This window comes from Argopecten irradians, chromosome 6 (assembly GCF_041381155.1).
Source record: "Argopecten irradians isolate NY chromosome 6, Ai_NY, whole genome shotgun sequence".
Classification (NCBI taxonomy): Eukaryota; Metazoa; Mollusca; class Bivalvia; order Pectinida; family Pectinidae; genus Argopecten; species Argopecten irradians.
In genome coordinates this window covers 33,585,309-33,611,101 of record NC_091139.1, presented here as the reverse complement: position 1 = coordinate 33,611,101, position 25,793 = coordinate 33,585,309, and the positions used below count along the sequence as shown (strand labels likewise).

Genomic DNA, 25,793 nt, shown 5'->3' with positions numbered 1-25,793 from the left:
ACTGTATACCGCAGCCTCCCAAAACATACAGCCATTCACGTATGCTATACATTGACCACAGGGGAGGACGTTATTAAATGACCTTATCTGATCTGACGTTAAGTATAATCAACCAACCATTACATGATCACAAAAGGTCACCTAATCTGGGATCCTATCTTTTCCCTCTTTCTTTTCCCTGTATTATTTTTTTCCTATCATATGTCTCCCCTAACCCTGTCTCACCTAGCGTGTGTTAGACTTAGTCCCAAAAGGTAAGCTCTGACTTCTGTCATACGCCTGAGACGTATAAAGTGAGTTGGACAATAGGTCTGTCGGTTGTTAGTATATGACCGTATGTTGCTCAGTAAGGTTAACGTCATGTATACATCTAGCGCCATATAAGGACGGCCTTCCGTCTATGCAATATGTTGCGTGTTTGAAGTGGGTGTGTGTTTTAGGAGACTGCGGTATGCTCATGTTTGGAAACGTTTTATAGTGCTATCCCATTGAAGCATGCAGTCAGAGACACAGACCAAGCACACATCACTAGCCACATTATACGATATCAGCAATATATGATACGGATTCATGATTATATGATACGATATCAGCACTATATAATATGATAATGTCTTATCATATATAACGATAAGTTTGCATCATATAATGGCAATATCGTATCATATAATGGAAATATCGTATCATATAATTACGGTATCCCATTATATAATGGCGGTATCACATCATATAATGACAATATCGTATCATATAACGACGGTATCCCATCATATAATGACAATATCGTATCATATAATGGAAATATCGTATTATATAATGGAGATATCGTAATATAAAACGACGGTATCCCATCATATAATGACAATATCGTATCATATAATGACAATATCGTATTATATAATGGAAATATTGTATCATATAACGACGGTATCCCATCATATATTGACAATATCGTATCATATAATGGAAATATCGTATCATATAATGGAAATATCGTATCATATAACGACGGTATCCCATCATATAATGACAATATCGTATCATATAATGACAATATCGTATTTTATAATGGAAATGTCGTATCATATAATGACAATATCGTATCATATAATGGGAATATCGTATCATATAATGACAATATCGTATTATATAATGGAAATATCGTATCATATAATGACGGTATCCCATCATATAATGGCGGTATCACATCATATAATGGCGGTATCACATCATATAATGGCGATATCGTATCATATGATGACGGCATCCCATCATATAATGACAATATCCTATCATATAAAGGAAATTTCGTATCATATAATGACGGTATCCCATCATATAATGGCGGTATTACATCATATAATGGCAATATCGTATCATATGGTGACGGTATCCCATCATATAATGACAATATCGTATCATAAAATGGAAATATTGTATCATATAATGACGGTATCCCATCATATAATAGCGGTATCACATCATATAATGGCGGTATCCCATCATATAATGGCGGTATCACATCATATAATAGCAATGTCGTATCATATGATGACGGTATCCCATCATATAATGACAATATCGTATCATATGATGGCGGTATCCAATCATATAATGGAAATATATATATAGCATCATATAATGGCGGTATCACATTATATAATGGCAATATCGTATCATATGATGACGGTATCCCATCATATAATGACGGTATCACATCATATAATGGCAATATCGTATCATATAATGACGGTAACCCATCATATAATGACAATATCGTATCATATAATGGCAATATCGTATCATATAATGGCAATATCGTATCATATAATGGCGGTATCACATCATATAATGGCGGTATCCCATCATATAATGGCGGTATCTCATCATATAATGGCGGTATCCCATCATATAATGGCAATATCTTATCATATAATGGCAATATCGTATCATATAATGGCAATATCGTATCATATAATGGCAATATCGTATCATATAATGGCGGTATCACATCATATAATGGCGGTATCCCATTATATAATGACAATATCTTATCATATAATGACGGTATCCTATCATATAATGGCGGTATCCCATCATATAATGGCGGTATCCAATCATATAATGGCGGTATCCCATCATATAAAGGCGGTATCACATCATATAATGGCGGTATCCCATCATGTAATGACAATATATGTCGTGTCATATAATGACGGTATCCCATCATATAATGGCAATATTTTATCATATAATGGTAATATCGTGTCATTAAATGACAGTATCCTATCATATAATTGCAATGTCGTATCACATCATGGCGGTATCCTATCATATAATGGCAATGTCGTATCATATAATGACGGTATCCCATCATATAATGGCAATATCGTATCATATAATGGAGGTATTCTATCATATAATGGTAATATCGTATTTATATGATGGCGGTATCCCATCATATAATGGCGGTATCCCATCATATAATGGCAATATCATATCAAATGATGACGGTATCCCATTGTATAATGGCAATATCGTATCATATAATGGCGGTATCCTATCATATAATGGCAATGTCCCATCATATTATGACGGTATCCCATCATATAATGACAATATCGTATCATATGATGACGGTATCCCGTCATATAATGGCAATGTCCCATCATATAATGACGGTATCCCATCATATAATGGCAATATCGTATCATATGATGACGGTATCCCATCATATAATGGCAATGTCCCATCATATAATCGCGGTATCCCATCATATAATGGCAATATCGTATCATATGATGACGGTATCCCATCATATACAGTGTAATGACAATATCGAATCATCGCCCCACATAACGACAATTTAGTACATTGCATCATATAATTATAAATTCAAATATAATGATAATTTTGAATTATATAATGATGAAATCGTATCATATAATGGACATTTATAATATGGCGTTCCAAAGTCGCCACACTCCCTTTATGCAAAGCGCTACGCAGGATCAGAAATTATCAGTTTTATAGACTATGGTGTGTTTCAGCCAATGGACAGAACCCATCGCCTTCTTCACAAGGACGAGTGCTCAAATGATGGCCAAAAGTGAGGTTGTGTCAAGGTTTACGTTAGGAAGACGAAAAACACGAAGAATAGGAAAGATAATATATCCCATATTTAGTCGGCTTTTACGATCATGTAATGGGGTCAGCAGGTATTTTTCTAACGCTCTTATATTTATTAAGATACATGTAGTTTATATAAACTGCAATATAAAATGGAGAAAGTATCACTTGTACAAGGAGACACAACATATCGCAATTTCATTTGCAACAAATAGCAAAGATGGGAAGTTAGCCTTGAATGAAGTAATTGCCTGTTGATAGCATGTTCAACAATGTCGAGTAAAACCAATCCAGTGACACTGTTATGGCACGTGACTGTATTAAATCTTGTGTTTTTGTGGTACGAAATTGCCAACACAAGTATATTGCTATCTTTACTAAATATCAATGATGTAATCATCTATGAAATACTTTTAGTTCATATCTATCTAACTTCGAAAAAAATAACATCAGTACCTGGCATTAAAATTGGAATTTTACTTTTTATTCGTAACATGCAATTTGGAATTGAATTTGACATACAAATAGAATTACTCATTAAACATGCCTACATAATCTATATATATACTAATTACCATATTTGTTCTACAATCGAAAACTTTTAATAAATTTAATAAATAAAACCAATGAAAAAAATCCGCTTTTGGAAACCTGTCTCAAGAAACAATCTTCTTTCCAACACCATTAACCAACAGGGGTGATGAGGAAACCAGAGAAAGTACTGTATTTTCCACCATATATCCGAGGCGAATTGTTGACGTTGTTTTTCAGCCAAACAAAATCTCCTAAGGCCAACATGACAACTGTTGTCCTGGTAACTGTGTCTTGACCGTAAACGTAAAGCAGACCGATTTCGTCACCGTTTTTTACAATGGAGGCATTCAGTTCAGCGGTGTCTGAGCTTCTGAACTTGATGTTAGCCGTGAAGCAGTATAGACCAGCGACAGGTGCTCTGAAATGTCCGTTATGAGCGTTATAGCCATGGCCCATGTTCAGTTGCAGGTTGTCAAACACAAATGTTTGCGGGTGGGGGACGGTTAGGAAATCCGAGGTAAGAAGGGCATGAAAACCAACAGCTTGTGTTTGAGACTGAGATGTTCCTGGAACAAAAAGATAAAAAAAAACCACAAATGATTTCTTGTTTTGTCATACTAAACACATGCAGTGATATACTTAGGAAAGAAATGAAATACGTAGGTTGTCAACGCTGTGTGTTTCAGAGAGAACGGCTGTAGAATGACACTGTCTGGGTACATATGACATGCTATCTCTTCCAGTAAACCATTGGATTACTGGGTGATATCAAAACTCATACTGATCACACACAGCTAAACCGTGGATTATAAAGATCATATCAAACAGGGATACACATTAGGAGTCTAGACACTGATAACAGCTTGATTGACACCTATCTGCGTGTTACGATACATAAATATCACAGTCTACAGGACAACGGGCGACACAGAAGATATCGGGGCAACTAATTACAAACTTCCCTAGTACGAGCAATTAGTACTAAGAATTAGGAAATTCATGAAACCATGACAATATTGATAGCAATATAAATCATTCTAATCTACTTGAGTTACTTTCTTTCTTTTGTTTCACACCGTGAGTACTGACGCGAACGGAAGTAACTCTACAATATTCAAATCAGGTTTGGTGTCTTAAAGAGAGTGGTTCTAACAGAGCTGTGTGCCTACACAAACTGTATGCATAATGAGGTGACTAAGATGATATTCATTGTTGATTTTCTTATTCAACATCATTCACATCATACTTTGTAAGTCTCAATTGATATCATATTCAAGGTTTTGCTACCAATAGCATGTTGCCTGTGTCAGATGAGGACTAGATTCACAGTAATATAAATAGTTATAGGGCAATTGACTTCTAAAGGGTGGGGATGGGGAGGTGTTCCAATCTCTCATAGGGGTGGAGAGATGAGCCAATCTCTTCCAGGGGTGGGGCTCGGGAGGTTGGCAAATCTCTTCCAGGGGTTGGGGTTGGGATATGGACCCTAAAGGGTGGGGGTGGGGAGGTGGCCAATCTGTCCCAGGGTACATTGCGGTCGCCACATTCAATCAACTTTTACGAGTGAGTTGTTATGTCACTCCATTTAAAACCATTACAAATTTCTTTTTTTATCTATAATTTTGTTTCCAATTCTAGATGTTTCTTACAAGCCTAATGATGTGTTCTCACCGAGTCAATTCGTACTTGAAGTTATAATTCGTATGGCATAATTTTGAATGATTCCGTGGCTTCTGTCCCATGGCCGATAAGAAGCATACTATATCTACCCATTTGTAGTTTCTACTCCATCTGAATTTCCATTCATCATAAAGAAGTGGAACGACTGGATGCTTTCTCTTACAATGTCTCTTATAATTATCTCGGTATAATGTGATCTGTTTGGATGTGTTGTTTGATGTATAGCTTTTTAAAATGGGTTTTAACAAGCAAACACAGCACGAACATACCGCAGTTTATCAAAACACACAACCACGCGCAGGGAAGGTCGTCATTAAGAGGATGTACAGTTGTATACGATACTTCATTTAAACATTGATGTCGCTATTTTTTTAATTTCATCAGGGCATGGAAGAAATTTTGTTTGTAAACTATTATGTTGGATTAAGATAATGATTGTTGATTTGGAATAATCTTTTAATAAATAAAATGTAAAAATTAAATAAAAATTAAAAGTATGATATTTTGTCAAGGATCCGTTAAAAATAGTGACATAAATGTAAAGATGTTGACACATTTTATCTCATTGTCATATTCGAAATACGCTTACCGTGTTGCGCTGTAGTGTGCGTTCCGTGGGTGTTGTGGTTATTGTGCGTGGCCGTGTGCGTTCCATTATTGTGCGTTGCGTTGTGGACAGCCCTCCCCTGAGGTACTACATGAACCGCCCTGTAAACCTTCTCCGACTGCTCTTGGTTTACATTTTGCTGCTCCAGAAAGACATCTGGTTGCTGAGGGGTTTCAACTTCTTTCTCGCTCTTTAACAGAACAACGTTAGCTACGGCCCCTGTAGCCAATAAGGCAACCATTACCAAACGAAAGAACGCCATCTTAGTCTTTGAAATTCAGTTATGTGCTAAGCAATGCTGTCAAATTATATCTGAGCCAAAATCACAAGTTCTTCGTATTAACACTGGTATAGATACTGTAAACCCACCAGAATGAACCCTAATATGCCTATCTCTTGATGACTGTTACTTATTATACCTAATCGCCCGTTAATACGCCGTAAAGATCCCTCCAGGGAAATGGAATGCCTAAGTTTTAAGGGATATGGCGCAAAGATGGCATAACGGGTAGATTTATGGCCACATTCCATAGTAGGACCAGTATATCGACCAAAACGCGGCGTGTGGCAGAAACATACCAAACTCCATTAGATTATCCTGTGTGCTGACAGAAGAAAATGTAATACCTTTAATTAATCGACCATCACAATACACATGTAGGGACAGCGAATGACACATTACTTTGATAATTCACATTTGGATAGCGCCGGGAAAGTTTCTTGTCCATACCATCGATAGAGACATCTAAAGGTTATTATAACGAAAGCCTTCGTCGTGGTCTATCTTTCATACTAGTTCAGTACTTTGCTGCAGTCGGTTTACAGCAATATTATTGGAATGTGACTTATAATTTTGAAACATATTCTGATACACCTTCATATCTAAATGAAGCTTATTCCAAAGCAGTTTTATTTTCTAATCTTTATAACCAATTTTCCTCATTTATTCATACTCAACCTAAACAATCATATTTTAAGTCCTACATTAAACTTAGTCAAAGGTTATATAAGTTATCTCTAAACAAAACCAGTATAGTACATACATTTTACATAGTACACAATAAAGTTTATCATCAGCCCACCAGACACTGTAGTGGAACTTGTGTGAATCTGTTGGTATTAATCACATATTCTGATACGTATTGTAATATGTATGATATTTAACTGTAAGCACAACATTAGGTATCATTACGTAGCACGGTGCGGCTATTTTCAATATATCTTACCATGAATAAGGAAAGGCAACATGCGCTTAATAACACATTTACTTAATAAGCATTTAATGAAATGCAGACTTTACGCAAAGTTATATCTTCTATGTATGTGTACATGAACAAACTTGGGAAATCATCCTTTGAACAACCGGGCCGTGATGTGTTGTATTCCATTATTTTTATTTTAAGGTTGATATCCAGAGTATGTATAGTGATATTAAAGCTATAACTACCTATCCTACTGCAACTGAACAGAAACATTTTGATGTTAGCTATAGGTAATCAGTACAGCTATCCATTGTTCCCGTTGGTGATTGGTAGTTTTTTGGTTACTTTTTGTGTTATTTGGCAAAAATATGCGAAACATTTTCAAGAGAAAAAGTGCAGTTCGTGACATCAAATAATCATGTCGTAATTTGTTTTATAGAAGGCTACTTCTACTGTTTTTTCATGATTTATCTTATATTAAACTAATGCACACCAACTTATATATTTTGAAATGCAAGACAAATAGTACAACTTCTGGTTCAGTCTTTTATACAAGTCTGTACATTTTGCCCTAAAAAAGTCGGCCATCGAATATTGTCCTAGAAAGTTTTTCGAAGTAAGAGTCTCTAGTAGTGCGTACCATTTTTTATTATCATTGAAATGTACCCGATTTGTATTCAAGTGATTTCATCATTAATTTTTTGCAAAACCTGTGACCTAAACAAGATATATTTTTCTGCCGAAAAAATGCATTTTTCGCGTTATTTGTATATATATTTTTAAAGCAGCTCAACAGGTTTTGTTAACAGCAATACATACATACTCTATACTATCCATTGATCAACTGATTTACAAGTACAATGCATGCAGTAGGCCTATGTTTTACTTGTTTTATCGTGTGACACGAACTTTAAACAGGAAGCTTAAGGGAGACAACTCTCACAATTCAAATGATGCGACGACATGTCATTAGCTTCCGAAACTCCGCCAAATGTGTGGTGAAATTTTGCTCTTCTTTACTGTAATAACTTTATTTGGCGCCGTAGAAACTTGCTAAAACTTCCCTTATGTTGATTTTGATTGTGATTTTTTTTTGTGAATCTGACAAAGATGCATGGAAAATTCTGACGCTTTATTTTTTCTATTCTATGGTCCTCAGTTGTCTTTTTGACACATGTATGCCAAATTGATCGCCATCAACCTCCTTGGAACGAAGTGAAGGGGTGTCCGTAACCATATGGACTTACCTGTGTGTGTCTTACAGACATCCGTCCTTTTATGATCCTGGTTTTAGTGTCTCTCTTCACCCCTATCCCAAAACAATTCTAACAAGACACCTGTCCTTATATCACATTATCATGAATTGGTGTTTAACAAGACATAATTCCTAATATGACCTGTTTGCTGGTGTTAAACAAGACATAATTCCTAATATGACCTGGCTGTTGGTGTCAGAATAAACAACTGTCCTATAATGATCTAGCTGTTGGTTCCTAAAAGGCACATGTCCTTATATGACCCTGATTATTGGTATCTGGCCAAACAAGTGTCCTAATATGGCCTTGCTGCTAGTGTCTAGAAGACATGATCAAACATGACCTGGTTGTTGGTGTCAAACAAACGCATGACCTATTATGACTCTGGTTGATGATGTGAAGACAATCATTCTAATATGAACCTTATTGTTGGAATCCAATTAGACGACTATCCTCATATGTCATAGACTACTATTGGTGTCTAACAAGACACATGTCCTAATACGACCCTGGTTGTTGGGTGTTTAAACCGACATCTGTCCTAAAGCGACCCTAGTTGTTGGTGTTTAAATCGACATCTGTCCTAAAGCGACCCTAGTTGTTGGTGTTTAAACCGACATCTGTCCTAAAGCGACCCTAGTTGTTGGTGTTTAAATCGACATCTGTCCTAAAGCGACCCTAGTTGTTGGTGTTTAAATCGACATCTGTCCTAAAGCGACCCTAGTTGTTGGGTGTTTAAACCGACATCTGTCCTAAAGCGACCCTGGTTGTTGGGTGTTTAAATCGACATCTGTGCTAAAGCGACCCTAGTTGTTGGTGTTTAAATCGACATCTGTCCTAAAGCGACCCTAGTTGTTGGTGTTAAAATCGACATCTGTCCTAAAGCGACCCTAGTTGTTGGTGTTTAAATCGAGTCTTAAAAACACATGTTCTATCATATCCATGGCTATTTATGGTGTCTTACAAGATACCCAATATGATCCTAGTTGTAACAAGGCCGTTTGTCTTCAGATCTTGATTCACCACATGTTTTACAAAACTAAAAGCGACTGGTACGCTCAATAATAGTAATCTATTTTAATGATAACATAACAAGTAGCAACAATTAATCAAACTGGATTAAAACCTTTATTTTAAACAATGCATATGAAATAGTGAAACTTTAAATGAAACAAATTTCAATAAACATAATTGACAAGCAATGTCGACAAGGTATGCTAGGTAACACGTTTTCTCACTACATATGTATACTTATATAAGCTTATGTCAGACAAGTTTTCCCGGATACAGGAGTACGTATGTCTGAACATCGTCATGGTCTCTCAGGATTGCATACGGGTATTATACAGGTGAAATCCGTTAACACATATCTACAGGTAATACGCACATTCGTGGTTTGATAGATATATTTGAAGTATAAATATCTCAGGTGGATTAGCAATAGGTATGCTTTCAATTACCACAGCTAAAAACATGGCACACATTCAAAGAGAAATGTAACGCTAACAAGGACAAATCACAAATCATATCTACCTCATTCTTAATACGTAAATATACAGTGTTTATTTTTATGGTATGATCGCATAGACATTGTTATAATTACGAAAATATCGACCCGCAAAATAATGAGGAATTGTTGAATCATGAATACTCTTAAAGTCAGATCGCGAACATTTTAGAATAGCTAAAATTCATTTGTCTCGTTTTTTTTCCTTTTCAGTGTAATCGTGAACATTTTGACCCCGTGTAAATATCCAGCTATACGCTACTGTGTATCGGATTGTCTGTGCTAAAGAGATACACTGTGAGCTCGGTTGTCTCTAGGAGTAATTCATTTCGCGATAAGTAAAGAGAAATAGAGATGTAAAAGGTGAACTCATCTTGTAGATTTCCTGTTACTTCCTTTTTGGTATTTTTGCGGCCGAATGATGATTATGGTGACACGTATAAATGAGACATTTTCAATATGACTGTAGATGTGACATCCTGTAACAATATGTATTGTAGTTCATATAGCAATTGCTTTCATTCCTATGTATGTTTCGTGTGTGAAGTGTATGCATACGTTTTACTAATAGAATATGATTATGTATACTGTATAACTATGAACAATTAATCAAATGCGTTATTACAAAATGATTGCACTTTCCATATTGCATGTACTTGTGAAAATTCCTTGATAAGGTATCCAAGTTTTCGTTATATGATATGAATTGGCGCTAGATTAATTTCATCAGTTGATGTACCTGTATTTCATACATTTAAGCATTTCCGAGATTTTCTTTTTAAGAGATTACTTGTAAGAAATATGATATTTGAAGCATTATTTAATGTAATGACGAAACGGAAAGGAAGGTGGAAATTATGTATGTACATTGTAGATGTAAACTGGAATTGAAAGATGGTTTTATATATGCATTTTGTATCTTCATATATGATGCATATTTTCTATAGTTCGAAAAAATATGTAAATGTATAGGATATATTTGTTTCGATTTATTTCGGGTATAAAACTAAGTGTGGCTATATATAGACAGAACCCAAAATTAATATATATATATATTATGAATATTAGCTACTCGATGAAAATGGTAAGATAACTGTTGCATACTTATCCTAAACCACTTCTAGTTATACTTATGTGGATATTTTTCAGATGACGAAAAACTCAGCGACTAGATAACTGGACACGATATATACGCAAACAATCGCATTTCGTAACGTACTATTTTGTATTAATAACAATCACTCATCATAACAAAACTCACCTTATCATATAACAATCGCCCTATTCAACATTTATATTTTCTTCAACAATAAAACTCTTCATTAGATAACATTACATACCTTAATTCTAAATACTGAATAGCTGATTTCGTGATTGAATCAATATCGCTATATTCTCGGTGAAGTTAATTCCCGCTAACTTGTGTGAATAAATGGAAAAATGAAAACTAATGTAACCTGTATAGCTTGTTTGTGTTAGACATCGACAAATGCGCGAACATTTCAGCGCGAATTAGTATCGATTTAAAGAGGATATCGCGGAAATTTCTCCCCGCGAAAGCTAACAACTATACAGTTAATACTTATCTAAAGCAAATATACTTCGTTATCAATCATCTCACCTAACAAAGTAGCTCTCCACGTCCACACACATTATTATAGAATATACGTTTCCACTCACTTTCTATATCTTCTACACATTTTATGCTACACACACTTTCCCGTATACCACCCAAACATATTCCCAATAAATATATGAGCTTAATATACGGTTTCCAAATATCACATCATTTAATGAATCTTTCCACGTAGATGTATCTTCCACTTCCACAACGTTCTAATGAAACATTTATCTAAAATCAAACAATTTTGATTTCTACACGCTTTCCATATATAATCTTTGTTAATATAATCTTGCTCACACATTTTCAGCAATACATAAATGCTTTCTATAGATTTTTTATCACACATACACAATGTATAAACCCCATTCATACACCACTTCCTCCAACACTCATTCTCAATAAATAAACTCTTTCCATACAACACTTCCTCCGACACTCATCCTCAATAAATACACTTTTTCCATACAGCAGTTCATCCGACACTTATTCTCAACAAATACACTCTTCCCATACAGCAGTTCCTCAGACATTTATTCTCAACAACTACACAAATTTACTGCACCAACCCCAATAACATTGCATTGACACCCTACCTTTAACTACGACTAGAGAACAACTGTTGGTTATATAAATACAGGTAACAAATTGCACAATACACCTAGAAGGGTTTCAGCCGCTGGTACAAGTTCATTCAACATTTACTGTATACTGTGAACCAACTTGTTTTCGCGTGCGATTGAATTTCTTAGGCGCTTAAAATTTCGCGAAAATAAATCACCACGAAATTGTTTAGAGTACTGCTACACTAGAATCATACGACTCCTAAACGTGAAGTCCAATTACCGTGAAAACAAGCTGGTTTGCAGTACGTGATTCACGCGAAAAAAATCAATTTGTCATCTAGTTGTAGGAAAAACACAACTGGGATTGTTATCTTCATCACCTATTGTAAGAAAATGAATGGCTGGATAAAAGAGGGCTTGTTATGGTTTATAATCCTAGAAGCTGTCACAAAAATGATTCTAGAATATTTGCATCCATAAGATCATGATCTGGCCAAACTAACTGATAAAATGTGAAACATTAATGAACGCCTCACACTCTTCAATGATGAATAAAAAGGTTAGACTATCCGATAACATAAATCGACATATATATAATCGCGATCCATTTGATAAAACCTTAGCAGAATTATTAATTGAATTACCTTTATAATTGTTTGTGAAATAAAATTTTCCATGGACAAGGAGTTTACAAAATGAATCATATGCACTAATCTATATTTTATTTCAGTGAATAATGATAATTGACATATGTTTTGTGATGTGAAATAAAAGCTGCTCCCTCGTTTTTGTCATAACGACCGTTTTTGTGATTCATATTAATTCCACAAAAACATAAATGTAGTACTAATCAATACTATTCACAGAGGCCAAACATCAGGCCCGACCCACACATCAGGCCTGACCCACACATCAGGCCCGACCCACACATCCTGTCTCTTCTTTGATTGTAAATACCAGGAGGTAGTGCTAAAGTTAACTATAACTCAATCACCCTTGAACATTCATATGAGCTGTTCCAGTCTTTGTATTAGACGAGTTAAAATGTGTCTCAAGGGGTGAATGAATTAAAGAAGCTACTTAGTTGTCTTAAGTTCATTTATTTATTATCAGACAGGCTATATACAGCGGAAAAATCCTTCTTAATATAATCATAATTCTGATTTATATATATAAGGACTCTTAACGTGTAGCTTTTTAAGGTATCGCATTTTAGTATAAGCCAATTAAAGATGCTCCACTGCCGAGAATAAACAATCCTCATCATTTGAACAATAATTAGTGTTTAATCGTGTGTATATATGTCTAATTAACACGAAATATAAAATGAAATAATTATTTTGATTCCGGTATATGCACAATCAGTACTTCATTCCATAAAAGACATAGTGCCATGGATTTTTTTCGGGATGCAACTAATTGTTTTTAATATTTCTAGCTTGAGGTAAAATTAGAAGATCCAACTTTCCAATGGTGGTAATGGTGTAAAATGATTAAATTTTGTAACCGAAGAAAAATACTAAATCGTCTACTCATGTTTTTACCAATTTTCAGCGGTGGAGCATCTTTAAGGTGCACTAAAACATAAGTACATATTACAGAGTTATTTGCCTTTGTAGAAAGTATCGATCCAGACGTTATGCGTTTGTGATTGAAAATTGTTTTCCCTAACAATATGGCATTGCATCAAAAACACATGGCGTAACAATAAGTACCTAACCATAAGGGCAGATAACTCGATAATATGCAAATATCGTTCAAATAAGACCTATTTCGAACATGCGAATTCGCGTTAACTTGTTCAAAATCAAGAAACTCAATTTTCGCAAAATAAACATTTAAAATTTCCTTTCGTAGTCTTTTCTTGAAATATGAAAAAAATATCACTCACATGCGCTGAAATATCATACAGATAAAAACTATACGTACGATCAACGTTTGCCTGTTACATCACTGATCTTACCTTAAAGATGCTCCACCGCCGACAAAGCAAAACTTATATTCATCACTTGAACAATAATTGGTGTTTAATCATGTATATATATGTCTAATTAATACGAAAAATAATATAAAATAATTTATTTTGCCTTTGGTACATGGGCAATCAGTACTTCATTCCATATATGATATAGTGGCACTGATTTTTTTCGGGATGCAATTAATTTTTTTTTTCATTTTTTAATTTAAAATAAAGTTAGAAACTCAAACATTTCAATGGTGGAAATGGTGCAAATTTAGTAACTTTTGTAACTGAAGAAAAATACTAAATCGTCTTCTCCTGTTTTTGATAGTGAAAAAATACCATTTGTCAGCGGTGGAGCATCTTTAACATTCGAGCAACTTTCAACTGTAATGTAGTCATACAACTGAATAGTAGGCTATTTTGGCAAGGTTGATATATTTGTCGACTATTGATATTAAGGATATTGATCCTTTCATGTGAAAGTTAAAGTCGTTGAAGTAAGATTTCAAAACCAAAAGATGAACCACTATCACTAGGTATACATGTACATTTGTTTTAAATCCGACTGAACTCACAATAGGAAGTTTCGAAATTTAAATAATGTAAATAAAGTACTCATTTCGAATGACTTGTGGTGTGCTAAGATCTAAAAAAAGAATACATAAAATAGTAATCTGTTTGTATCATTTGACTTATAGGAATTCCCCCAAATCTAAATAGATGACTGTAAGATATATGCAGTGTAATACTTCTATAACTGACATTTCACTTTGAATCATTACATGTTAGCGGTGCTGTGTCTCATCATGATGAAAGATACTGTAAACCAACCTACTTTCGCGTGTGATTGAATTTCGCGTATTTCATTCTCGATTTCTAACTGCGAAAATGTTTCCTGTATATTTACAAAGGAACCATACGAATCAAAATCGCGAAATAACCTCGCCGTTAAAATAGTAAGGTAAAAGTATCATCTGATATGGGTCAGTCCTATACTTACTAAATGCATATTTAACATGTCTAAATACAATGATAGAACTTAACAGGCAAGACTTCGGTCTCCACCCTTTGTTATCATAATAATATTCACAGATTCACAGGAGTGGAGCAGCAGGCTGATTGGCTATTTATATATACAACTGCTAAATGTGTCACCACGTGACCATCACAAATGGAAGAAATGAAGAAAACAGTCTCTCATATCACAGGGGTAACAACTAGGAGTTACCATGGTAACGCGTCTTTCACATCACAGGGATAACAACGAGGAGTTGTCATGGTAACTAGTCTAGACCTTGGAATCAAAAGATGCTTCAAAAACATTTTATCGTACGTTTGCAGTTAGCCTATCCATCCAGAATAAACATGTTCAAGTAAATATATAAGTATTGAGCACAATAACGTCAGTGGCACGATGACGTCATAAATTTTCTGTATCTATATATATTAAACGTACTAACAATTGCTTTCGACAGTCTACATACGTTGTGAAGTATATTAATCCCGTGCTTTTAAACACCATGAGACCACGTGTGCTTTAACAGAAGCATGTCCATTCACACTTGTTATGATATTTGGAAGCCATAAAATTTTTATTCAAACGCCAGTGTAAATCGGCAGGGATTGGTCCACCTGAAAATACAATTGAAATGATAGCTATAATAACACGCGAGTGAAAATTGTAAAGTAAAGAAGCAGTTTTATTCAGACTACAGAAAATCTCTTCAACACTGCGCCAGATATGGATTTGATATGAGTCTACATTGTACATGATACATTTCTCTGCTGATGTTTTTCAAAACGAATCGCGCTGTCACAATAATTGTTTAACGCTTCTGATGAGTCTGAACAGTTTAAAATTGCATGCAGAAGTGCGATACAGATTCCATGCCAAAACGAGAGCGAGAAACTTAAAATAGACATGTTCATTACCTACTTGTCTAAATTATGATGATTAGATTTGATTGGTTAGATATTTTTTGTCTGGCTATCCATGATTGGTTAAATATATATATTCGGGTGAATATGAATAGTTAGATTTGCTTTTTGAGAAGGAGTTTGTTTGGTTAACTAGCTGTTCTACATTTTATAATATCTTCTATCAAAATACATTACCTGCTTCATCCGCTAGCCTCCGTAGACGTGTACGGATCTGATGTTCCGTCAGATGACTGTCTCGTATTCACGTTGTTCATCAGTGAGTCTATTTGAATACCTTTCTGTTCATCGGTATCCAATTCATCGTCTTTCGTATAATCGTGATTGAGGTGATCGCTTCCACTTTTCACATCAGACAGATTGGAGTTCTGGAGCGGGGACAGTCTCAGCAGATTTGGAGAGGACAGACTAGCGTCTGATTGTGACCTCCCTATAGAATTAGAGCTCAGTAAGCTTTCCTCGATGTCAAAGTTATCAGAAGGGCTCGTATCATTTTGCCACGGGACATTTTGACACTGGCTTTGCTTCCATATATTCATTTTATTAGGATTACCTACACTATCACTTAAGTCAAATTCGTCTTCGATTCGGCCGTGCATGTCTGCAAAGCCGTAGTCTTCCACATTGTCAAGTGGTATATATACATGTGGGAGCGCACGTTGTGATGACGTATATTCACGATTTGGAGGTAGATTTTCGTCACTATAGACGTCCCGGGGCATAACACTTGTATCACTTTTGTTCGGAATGTATCCCTGATACCCATCATGCCTTAAACAGGAAATGTCATCGTACGCATGCCTCCCACTGGGATTGAATTCCTGTTCCCGTGAATGAGACGATAATAAGTTTTCCGTGTCTTCTGCATCATTACTGTCTTTTTTCAAAATAGATTTTTTCTTTGAAGGAGGAGAGTCTAGGAGAGATGGGCTGGAGTGGGCGGTGAGTTTTCGCATACCGCATGGTGACATCCCTGAGGAGTCAAAGCTCTCTGTGAAAACAAGATGGAGAAGGTAGTTGAATACTAACATCAACAATAAAAATAATCAGTTAGGTCACGATTTCGATAAAGAAGTGGTATTAGTATGTTTACGCACTAAAAACCGTGTTTGATTTTATATCTAATTTCTATAATCAGTTAGGTCACAATTTCGATAAAGAAGTGGTATTAGCATGTTTACGCACCAAAAACCGTATTTGATTTTATATCTAATTTCTGGAATGTTCCGCCGTTGTAGAAATGACATTTTGTTTGGAACACTTGTAAATATTCCTATGTATATTTCAACATAAAATTTGAAATCATGATATAATGTTACTTATTACATATACAGTTTCAAATCCTCACAATTTGGTCGAGTCTGCAGCATTTAAAGGGACATGAACCGAAGTTAACCCTATACGGTTGAGTACAATACATATCTATGACGTGTTAGATACTTTACTAAGTAATATATATAATATTTTTGTGCAAATATATCGAATAGCATAATCAAAAACGAAATTCCATTATCCTGTATTTTGCACCGGTCCGGTCAAGATTTGTAGGCTATGTGCGATTGAAGTAGTAGCATTGAACTTCCTTGATCGCCCAAAATGTATATAGAAAACGGCGGAATAACGGAGTATCGCAATGGTTAGTATTGTGCGCAATTGTGAAAGGAGGTAAATATAAATGGATCGCTGCAATAGAAGAGACGGCAACAACTTATCATTTTATACTTGCGTGATGTATAATCCAATAAGGACAAGAACCTCACTTCGAGGTGCCCCGTCAATTAAAAACTTTCATTTGGCATTCTATTTATATCATTCAGATAGCGCTGAAAACTAATTGTTTTGATTACGAATATTAACAACTATGGCTTATACCTAGTATGTTAATGATCGTATGTCCATAATTGTATAGCCTCGCTTTCGACCAGCTTTCGCTATGTGTTCCAAAAATAGAATATGACGGCCTGTTTTTAAAATATTTGGGGTTGTTATTTTCAACGTTTTCCTGATGTTTTAGATAATCAATCAGTGAAATGAAATCATCAACTAACATCATATCTAAACACACAGAGCAACTTATTTTGAGTTCATGTCCCTTTAAGTTTCCTACGTATGAAAACAATAGATTCAAGTCTATTAAGATATTATGTTGGTATTGCTCTGTTTTGGTAACTAAACATTACTTAAGCAACAAGCTGATCTATACAGATGTAGTTTACACGATACGGAGTCGAAACCTAAAACACTTGAACAACAGAATAGTTACAACGCTGGGGCAAAAATCAACAAAACAAGGCAACCTCAGGGATAGTGCAACAATGGTGTGACCAGAATGGTAAGCGGAAGTAGAAGAGAGTGCCGGGAAGCATCACGTGATGCTAAGCTTCCTTCATGCTTGTCATAGCTGATAATGGAAGGATGGCTTAAGCAATGGCAATCATGTACTTAACGCTTACATCAATCAGACAGCAGTCATGAACACATGACATTTGCTTCAGTGAATCTGATTGATTTGGAAAAATACAGAGGTCGTAAATAGAAGCGTCTGACATTGACATGAGCAAGGGAGTCACTAAAGCAAAGGGCACATAACTGAATTCACTAATCGTCTAAAAGATGGCCTCTCATTACTATCGATGTCATATAAAACTTTTATAGTATATTCCCCCCAAAACATCATTTCAATAATAACTGAAATAAGTGCAATATGATAATTAAAAAAAGGTACAAATATGAAAATTAATGATAAATAATAGGAAAAAGTAATATATTTCAAATGCTATTTATTTATAGAAAAAATAAAATAAGCAAAATTATTTCATGTGTATGAGGATGCTTATATAGATGCTAAGCCTGCAAATAGCAAGGTACTAGCGACATGTTAGCGCTTCTGGATCAGCCTAGGTTCGTGTATAAAATATTGTACTTCTAGATTTCATTTTTTTATCATTACAATAAGGTCATTTGAAACCTATATTTGACAATTCTATTCCTGATTTGAATCATTATGATAAAAATGCTATAATTTCAACATAAAATCGAATGAACATTTCTTTTGAACATGGTCTAACACTGTTTCAAGATGACATTCTTTCATTTTTGGAATATTATACTTTTGAAATTGTCGTTCATTAAAACTGCCATTTTTATATTTAAGCTTAATTTCGATAAGATTCATGTTTTTAATATAAATATGAAGATATGCATGTAATAACAACGAATATTGGACTTCTGGTGTATTTTTCAGAGCGCAAAGGAGACTACAAATGCGTGGGTCAAAGGTCAAAGTTTGGAGGTCACACCAATGTTATACTAAACCTGAACTCTGCCAGCTTAAAGGTTGTTTCCGGATTCAGTTGAGGAGAAATTTTTCATCTGTAAAATTGTCAATACAAGAAACATTGAAAAAATATCATGTTTTATATTTATGGAAAGACTTTGATATGAACATGCTTAACAGGTACCACCGTTTACATATTACACAACCTTGGAAAATTATGAAATTAAAAAAAACAAGAGGCCCAAGGGCCTTAACGGTCATCTGACTATCTTGGCAATAGCTTTATAGGAAAATAATTAGATATGGTGTCATGGTAGCCATCTTCAATCTGGGATCAACCAGAGATATAACAACAATTTGACAAGATCAGATCAGCTGCATTTCATGTTTCAAGTTTCAGTTAAATTGCACTGGTAGAACTTGAGAAGAAGTTCAAAATGTGTTTTCAAGATGGCATCTGTGGCAGCCATCTTGGATCATCTGTGGCAGCCATCTTGGATTTTGGATTGACATAAAATATAACAACACTTGGTCGGGACCATGTCAGGATCATTTCATGCAGGTTTCAGCTTAATCACACTGGTAGAACTTCAGAAGAAGTTCAAAATTCAAGATTTTGGAATATTTGACTCTCGTGACTTTGAAAGTAGGTCAAGGTCATTCATTTCCACAACTTTGATAGCCCTTTATCTCAGCATGCTACTGACTAAATATGAATACCCTGGACCTTTCGGCTAATTAAAAGTTGTAGTTAAAAGATTTTAGCTTAATTGACCCGTGACCTTGAAAGAAGGTCAAAGTCATTCATTTTTATAACTACGGTAACCCTGCATCCCAGCTTGCCACCAGCAAAATATGAGTACCCTGGATTTTGGGTTAGTTAACAAAAATCGTTCAAAGAATTTAGCCTATTTGACCCCTGTAACCTTGAAAGAACGTCAAGGTCATTAATTTTCACAACTTTGGTAGCCCTTCATCCCATCATGCTACAGGCCAAATATGAGTACCCTGAACCTTTCGGTTAGTTAGAAGAAGTCATTCAAAGATTTTAGTCTATTTGACTCCTATGACCTTGAAAGTAGATCAAGGTCATTTATTTTCACAACTTTGGTAGCCATTCATCCCAGCATGCTACAGGCCAAATATGAGTACCCTGAACCTTTCGGTTAGTTAGAAGAAGTCATTCAAAGATTTTAGTCTATTTGACTCCTATGACCTTGAAAGTAGGCCAAGGTCATTCATTTTCACAACTATGGTAGCCATTCATCCCAGCGTGCTACAGGCCAAATATGAGTACCCTGGACCTTTCGGTTAGTTAGAAGAAGTCGTTCAAAGATTTTAGCCTATTTGACCTCCGGTGACCTTGACAGTACGTCAAGGTCATTAATTTTCACAACTTTTGTAGCCCTTCATCCCAGCATGCTACAGGCCAAATATGAGTACCCTGGACCTTTTGGTTAGTTAGAAGAAGTCGTTCAAAGATTTTAGCCTATTTGACCCCTGTGACCTTAAAAGTAGGTCAAGGTCATTTATTTTCACAACTTAGGTAGTCCTTCATCCCAGCATGCTACAGGCCAAATATGAGTACCCTGGACCTTTTGGTTAGTTAGAAGAAGTCGTTCAAAGATTTTAGCCTATTTGACCCCTGTGACCTTAAAAGTAGGTCAAGGTCATTTATTTTCACAACTTAGGTAGTCCTTCATCCCAGCATGCTACAGGCCAAATATGAGTACCCTGGATATTTCGGTTAGTTAGAAGAAGTCGTTCAAAGATTTTAGCCTATTTGACCCCCGGTGACCTTGACAATAAGTCAAGGTCATTAATTTTCACAACTTTTGTAGCCCTTCATCCCAGCATGCTACAGGCCAAATATGAGTACCCTGGACCTTTTGGTTAGTTAGAAGAAGTCGTTCAAAGATTTTAGCCTATTTGACCCCTGTGACCTTGAAAGTAGATCAAGGTCATTTATTTTCACAACTTTGGTAGCCCTTCATCCCAGCATGCTACAGGCCAAATATGAGTACCCTGGACCTTTCGGTTAGTTAGAAGAAGTCGTTCAAAGATTTTAGCCTATTTGACCCCTGTGACCTTGAAAGTAGATCAAGGTCATTTATTTTCACAACTTTGGTAGCCCTTCATCCCAGCATGCTACAGGCCAAATATGAGTACCCTGGACCTTTCGGTTAGTTAGAAGAAGTCGTTCAAAGATTTTAGCCTATTTGACCCCTGTGACCTTGAAAGTAGGTCATTTATTTTCACAACTTTGATAGCCCTTCATCCAAGTATGCTACAGGCCAAATATGAGTACTTTGGGCCTTACGGTTATTGAGAAGAAGTTGTTTGAATGAAAAGTTTACGCACGGCGCACGGCGGACGGCGGACGGCGGACGGCGCACGGCGGACGACGAGACGGTGCATGATGACTATAGGTCATCCTGACCCTTTTATGAAAACCAATCTAAAAAGTGCTGAATATTTTAGAATACTCAATTAACGATTCTTTTTAAAACTTATTTATTTTCCTGAAATCAACACTGCATTTATGATAATGTTCTATTTCTTAAATGACGCGAATGTGTACCTTATAGGTATGTTTAGGGTGTTTTCATTCACAAATAGTTCTGACAAATTTAATTCTGTAATATAATGTGGCCTGTACATTACACGATACCAGTATAAATATAATGAAATAATGATAATAAAAATTATATATTACCCGATTGGGTTGAGAAACCTTGCTATAAAAAAATAAGTAATAATTATAAATATGTACTTTGAATAGTTACGTCTAAAATTTTATTTTAATTTCATTTTGCAAAGAAAAATATCTAGCTACCTAAAAAGTGGAAATATGACAAAATATACTACATAAATTACATCACTATTGATAAAATTTTAATCATTTCGTTCAGATAAATGCTAAATGATCATAAAGACATTGACTACATAGACGATATACAAATCCCATACGGAATGCAAAAGTAAAGCATCATGCAGTACATATTATGTGAAAAGATTTTTCTATAAATAACCTGAAAAAAACCCAAAAAGATCGAGGTTTCAGTTAGGATATTATTGGGGACCAAGGCTAAACAGCAAACCAGGCAACCGTTACCACTCTATATAAGCAGTCATGTTGGATACAAAACCCGATATTTGTATTGTTAGTCGAGGCAAATTAAGATACATTTTGTTAGAAGCAATGCTTTTGTTATTATTTGGGTACAATGAAATGGAAACGTTTGGAGACTCCACCCAGAGCAGCAAGTCTAGTACTTTTGGATTTTTTTCTCGCGAACTGTATTTCAAATTATCGCGAAAACCGAACGGATGAATCGGTACAAGAAAAGTTTTTTTTCTCGGTCCTTCATTGGAGTAGATCTCAACCTCCTACAGAACATTAAAAACATATTGTTCTTCTTTCATATTATGTATTATTTTTCTTATGTCATTAATCCAAGGTGATACATTTTAGAAACACCAACCCATACAATTATCGAGAGTAAACGAAAAAAGAAATTACTGAACAGGGATAAATAATAAAAAGTTAAATTTAAAATTAAGTTTGAAGTCTATGCTGAATGTTACATTAAAATATCATTTTGTCTGGGGATATACCTGATTGTGGGTTAGCGATGAGGTGATAGTTGGCTAATTTCCGTCCAGTTGAAGGGCTGGAATGAAGTCTGGTTGCCAAGGAAACAGCTTTTCGGAATTTTGCACTTTTTGACTTTGTAGAACCATCCACATGCAGATTATCAAAAGACATGTAAGATCTTTCTTTGATATCACTAAACTGTGGATGTCGCTCAGTCGTTTCGGATTTTTGTCTTTTTAGGCTGGCCCGACGATGCCGTTGTGGTTCTATGTTCCGGCGCATGGCGAATCCACACCCATCATCCACTTCCGTCTGTAAGACATGTTGGGGAGAATTCACTCTCTGCCAAGTGGTGGTAAATTTCCCATCTAATTTTTGAATGATTTGATCAGAAGGTTTATCGTTAAGGACCTTATCAGAGAGTAAGGAAGAGTAATCAGGAGGAGATAACCCTGTCAGATCATTCATATCCGAAGAAGTACAACATGCACAGACTTCCGGTGAAGACTTGAGCGGATTGCCGTGAAGATTGGAGTAGACAGGCACCGGAACTCCCCTACCGCATGGACTCATGGGAGGATTGGTCATGCAACTATTATAAGTGTCTGTGCTTGTATTGCTGCTCTGTCGAACAAGCGTTTTCATCTCTATTGTGCACCGGGCACGTGCGGAAGTACATTCAGCAGTGGGTGAATATTCAAATTTGCCCTGAAGCAGGGAAAGCAGAGATTAGTCGTTAAACGGTAACAAGAGTTAGTTTTAACCAGTCTTGATGCATCTCACAAAAGCATATCTCAAAAATAAATTTCCATATTGATATCTCAATAGCGATGCAAAATATCATTCAAATTCATTCAAGGTATTAAACTGATATTTTCGAGTGCAAATATAGCATGTCATTTGCATTGACCACAAGTGCAATATGAAACAATGCCAATGCACCCACAAACCCGAAACACATCTAATGCTCTAAAAGTGATTTATAAAATATGACTTTTCCGGTTTTTTTTTAATTAATTTTTTGCATTCAGTGTTTTATATATTCCAAACGTAACATATGGGCTGCATGACGAATAAAATACTACTTCCGGTAAAAATGGGAAGTGAAGGAATAACATCAAGCTCTGGTTAAACACCAATCGAATGCGACCGTTAGCTGCGTGGAAGCAAACTTCCAGACAATTTGATCATGCCTTGTCTGAATGAAAGTGCCAAAACTGAATATAATTAAACACAATTAACCTAACTACAATTAAATAGAAAAATAAAAAAAATAAACACAGGTTCAAATGTCTCGATTTAAAGATAACAGTTCTAGACTAATGTTTGATGCATCAAAGGAAGAATTCCGTTAAAGTAATATGTGCCATAACTGGCTGAAAATTTCGCAATCCATGAGGTTTGAAAATCATTCAGAGGCACTAATAAACATTTTATAGATACAACATAGAATTTATGCATTGTAAACGTTTTTGTTTTTACGCTTTACGCAGGACATGAATAACAAATATCTGTCACTTAACCATCCTTTTTGACATTTTACAAATATAAAATTAATTATCAAATTGTATAGCAAAACTTGACTTCATGGTCGGACCGTATGTATCCTAAATATCATGATTTTTGGTAGTGCTGTCAACATTCATTTGTCTGTGTAAAATTAAACCCTATGCATTATAAGTAATGTGATTCTCAAAAGTTTAGTCACTTTTGGTGTTGAATAAGATATTTAAAATTCTTCTTGATTCATCGGTACGCGAAATTACGGCAAATATAACTTTAAATTAATAACAAATGTATGATCGGAGGCGTTACATCAAAGTCGGAATTTAAAGCTTGATTATATTTCCTGGTGACAGTTAAGTTACCTTTGAATACAGAAAAAGTAATATTTATATAAAGTGTTTGTATTGCATAGTTTTATGATTCTATGATTTTAATTTCTAGCATCAATTTATAAATTAGCATAATTAGTTTATGTGAATAAATGTGTGCAGCTGTGTGTAAAATTGTAACCGTTGAAAATCAATGCCAAGGAAATGTTACTTTTAGTGCATCTCATTGATGGAAATGTAATGCTGCTTTTATTGTACTAATTAAATAGAACCGTATACCGAAAAAAAACCCATCAAAGCTTGTGTTATGTATGACACTAAATACATGGTGTTATTAGATAAGGGAGATAACTCCTATAGCTTTATTATCAATACATCCTATAAAGGTCATATCATTGATTTAGGTTATAGAACTTTCTAGAATATTATCATGTATAAACAAATATGTTTGTAAACATGTTGATTATAAGTAGAGATCTAGAATGATCTATTTCCAGAAAGTTCTGTGTGTTTATTTGTTTACTGTTTTTAGTTAGATATTTCTAGAAGAAGGTTCTCCAATATTCTTGAATTAGGGTTTAGCTATATATACTCCAACTGTCCAAGGCTAATCAGAACTGTAATGAGACCTGTAATGAGACATATCAAGAATTGTACAGTGCCATATTAGATTCTATTGGGAGAGCTATTGTGACTTTATCTGTGGATTATTACAACATTTTGTGTGGATTTATTCATATTGCCTGGAACTTTACAAATCATCTGTGGACATTCATTTTCCTCGTGGATTTGTGATTATTGTTAATTTGAAACCTGGAAGGATCAAGGATTATACCAGGACATTCGCATACAGATAAGTAACACTTTAAATCATCGTATTACTCTTGTACCACCACCAATTACTTTAGATATTGTAAACCATCTCTGTATAATATTTTATATATAATTAAATTGTGTTTTGAATTTAGCTGCTGGTTTCTCATTTCTGTTATTCGTTCATGTAACACTTGTATTTCCAAACCAATTTGCTTATGTTTTTCAATATTGGCCAAAAGACTTTCTGTGTGGTAAAAGACAAAA

The 25,793-nt window shown here is 35.1% G+C and overlaps 2 protein-coding genes across 3 annotated transcripts in view; both read right to left on the bottom strand.

Annotated features, from left to right (window-relative positions):
* Nucleotides 1-3,597: 3,597 nt before the first annotated feature.
* On the bottom strand, nt 3,598-6,489 carry LOC138326345 (complement C1q-like protein 2). The gene is made up of 2 exons (XM_069272464.1): nt 5,933-6,489; nt 3,598-4,229 (listed from the first exon to the last, which is right to left on the bottom strand). Exons 1-2 carry the CDS (start codon nt 6,210-6,212, stop codon nt 3,814-3,816), a joined length of 696 nt encoding a protein of 231 aa, XP_069128565.1. The 5' UTR covers nt 6,213-6,489; the 3' UTR covers nt 3,598-3,813.
* A 3,019-nt stretch (nt 6,490-9,508) lies between these two features.
* Nucleotides 9,509-25,793, bottom strand: part of LOC138325683 (potassium voltage-gated channel subfamily B member 1-like) — a 187,103-nt gene continuing 170,818 nt past the window's right edge. For both annotated transcript variants that reach the window (XM_069271503.1, XM_069271504.1), the window contains 3 exons: nt 22,899-23,586; nt 16,181-16,994; nt 9,509-15,697 (listed from right to left, as the gene is read on the bottom strand). In XM_069271503.1, the coding sequence (XP_069127604.1) occupies nt 16,186-16,994; nt 22,899-23,586 (1,497 nt within the window). In that variant the 3' untranslated portion in view covers nt 9,509-15,697; nt 16,181-16,185. The remainder of the gene's footprint in view (nt 15,698-16,180; nt 16,995-22,898; nt 23,587-25,793) is intronic.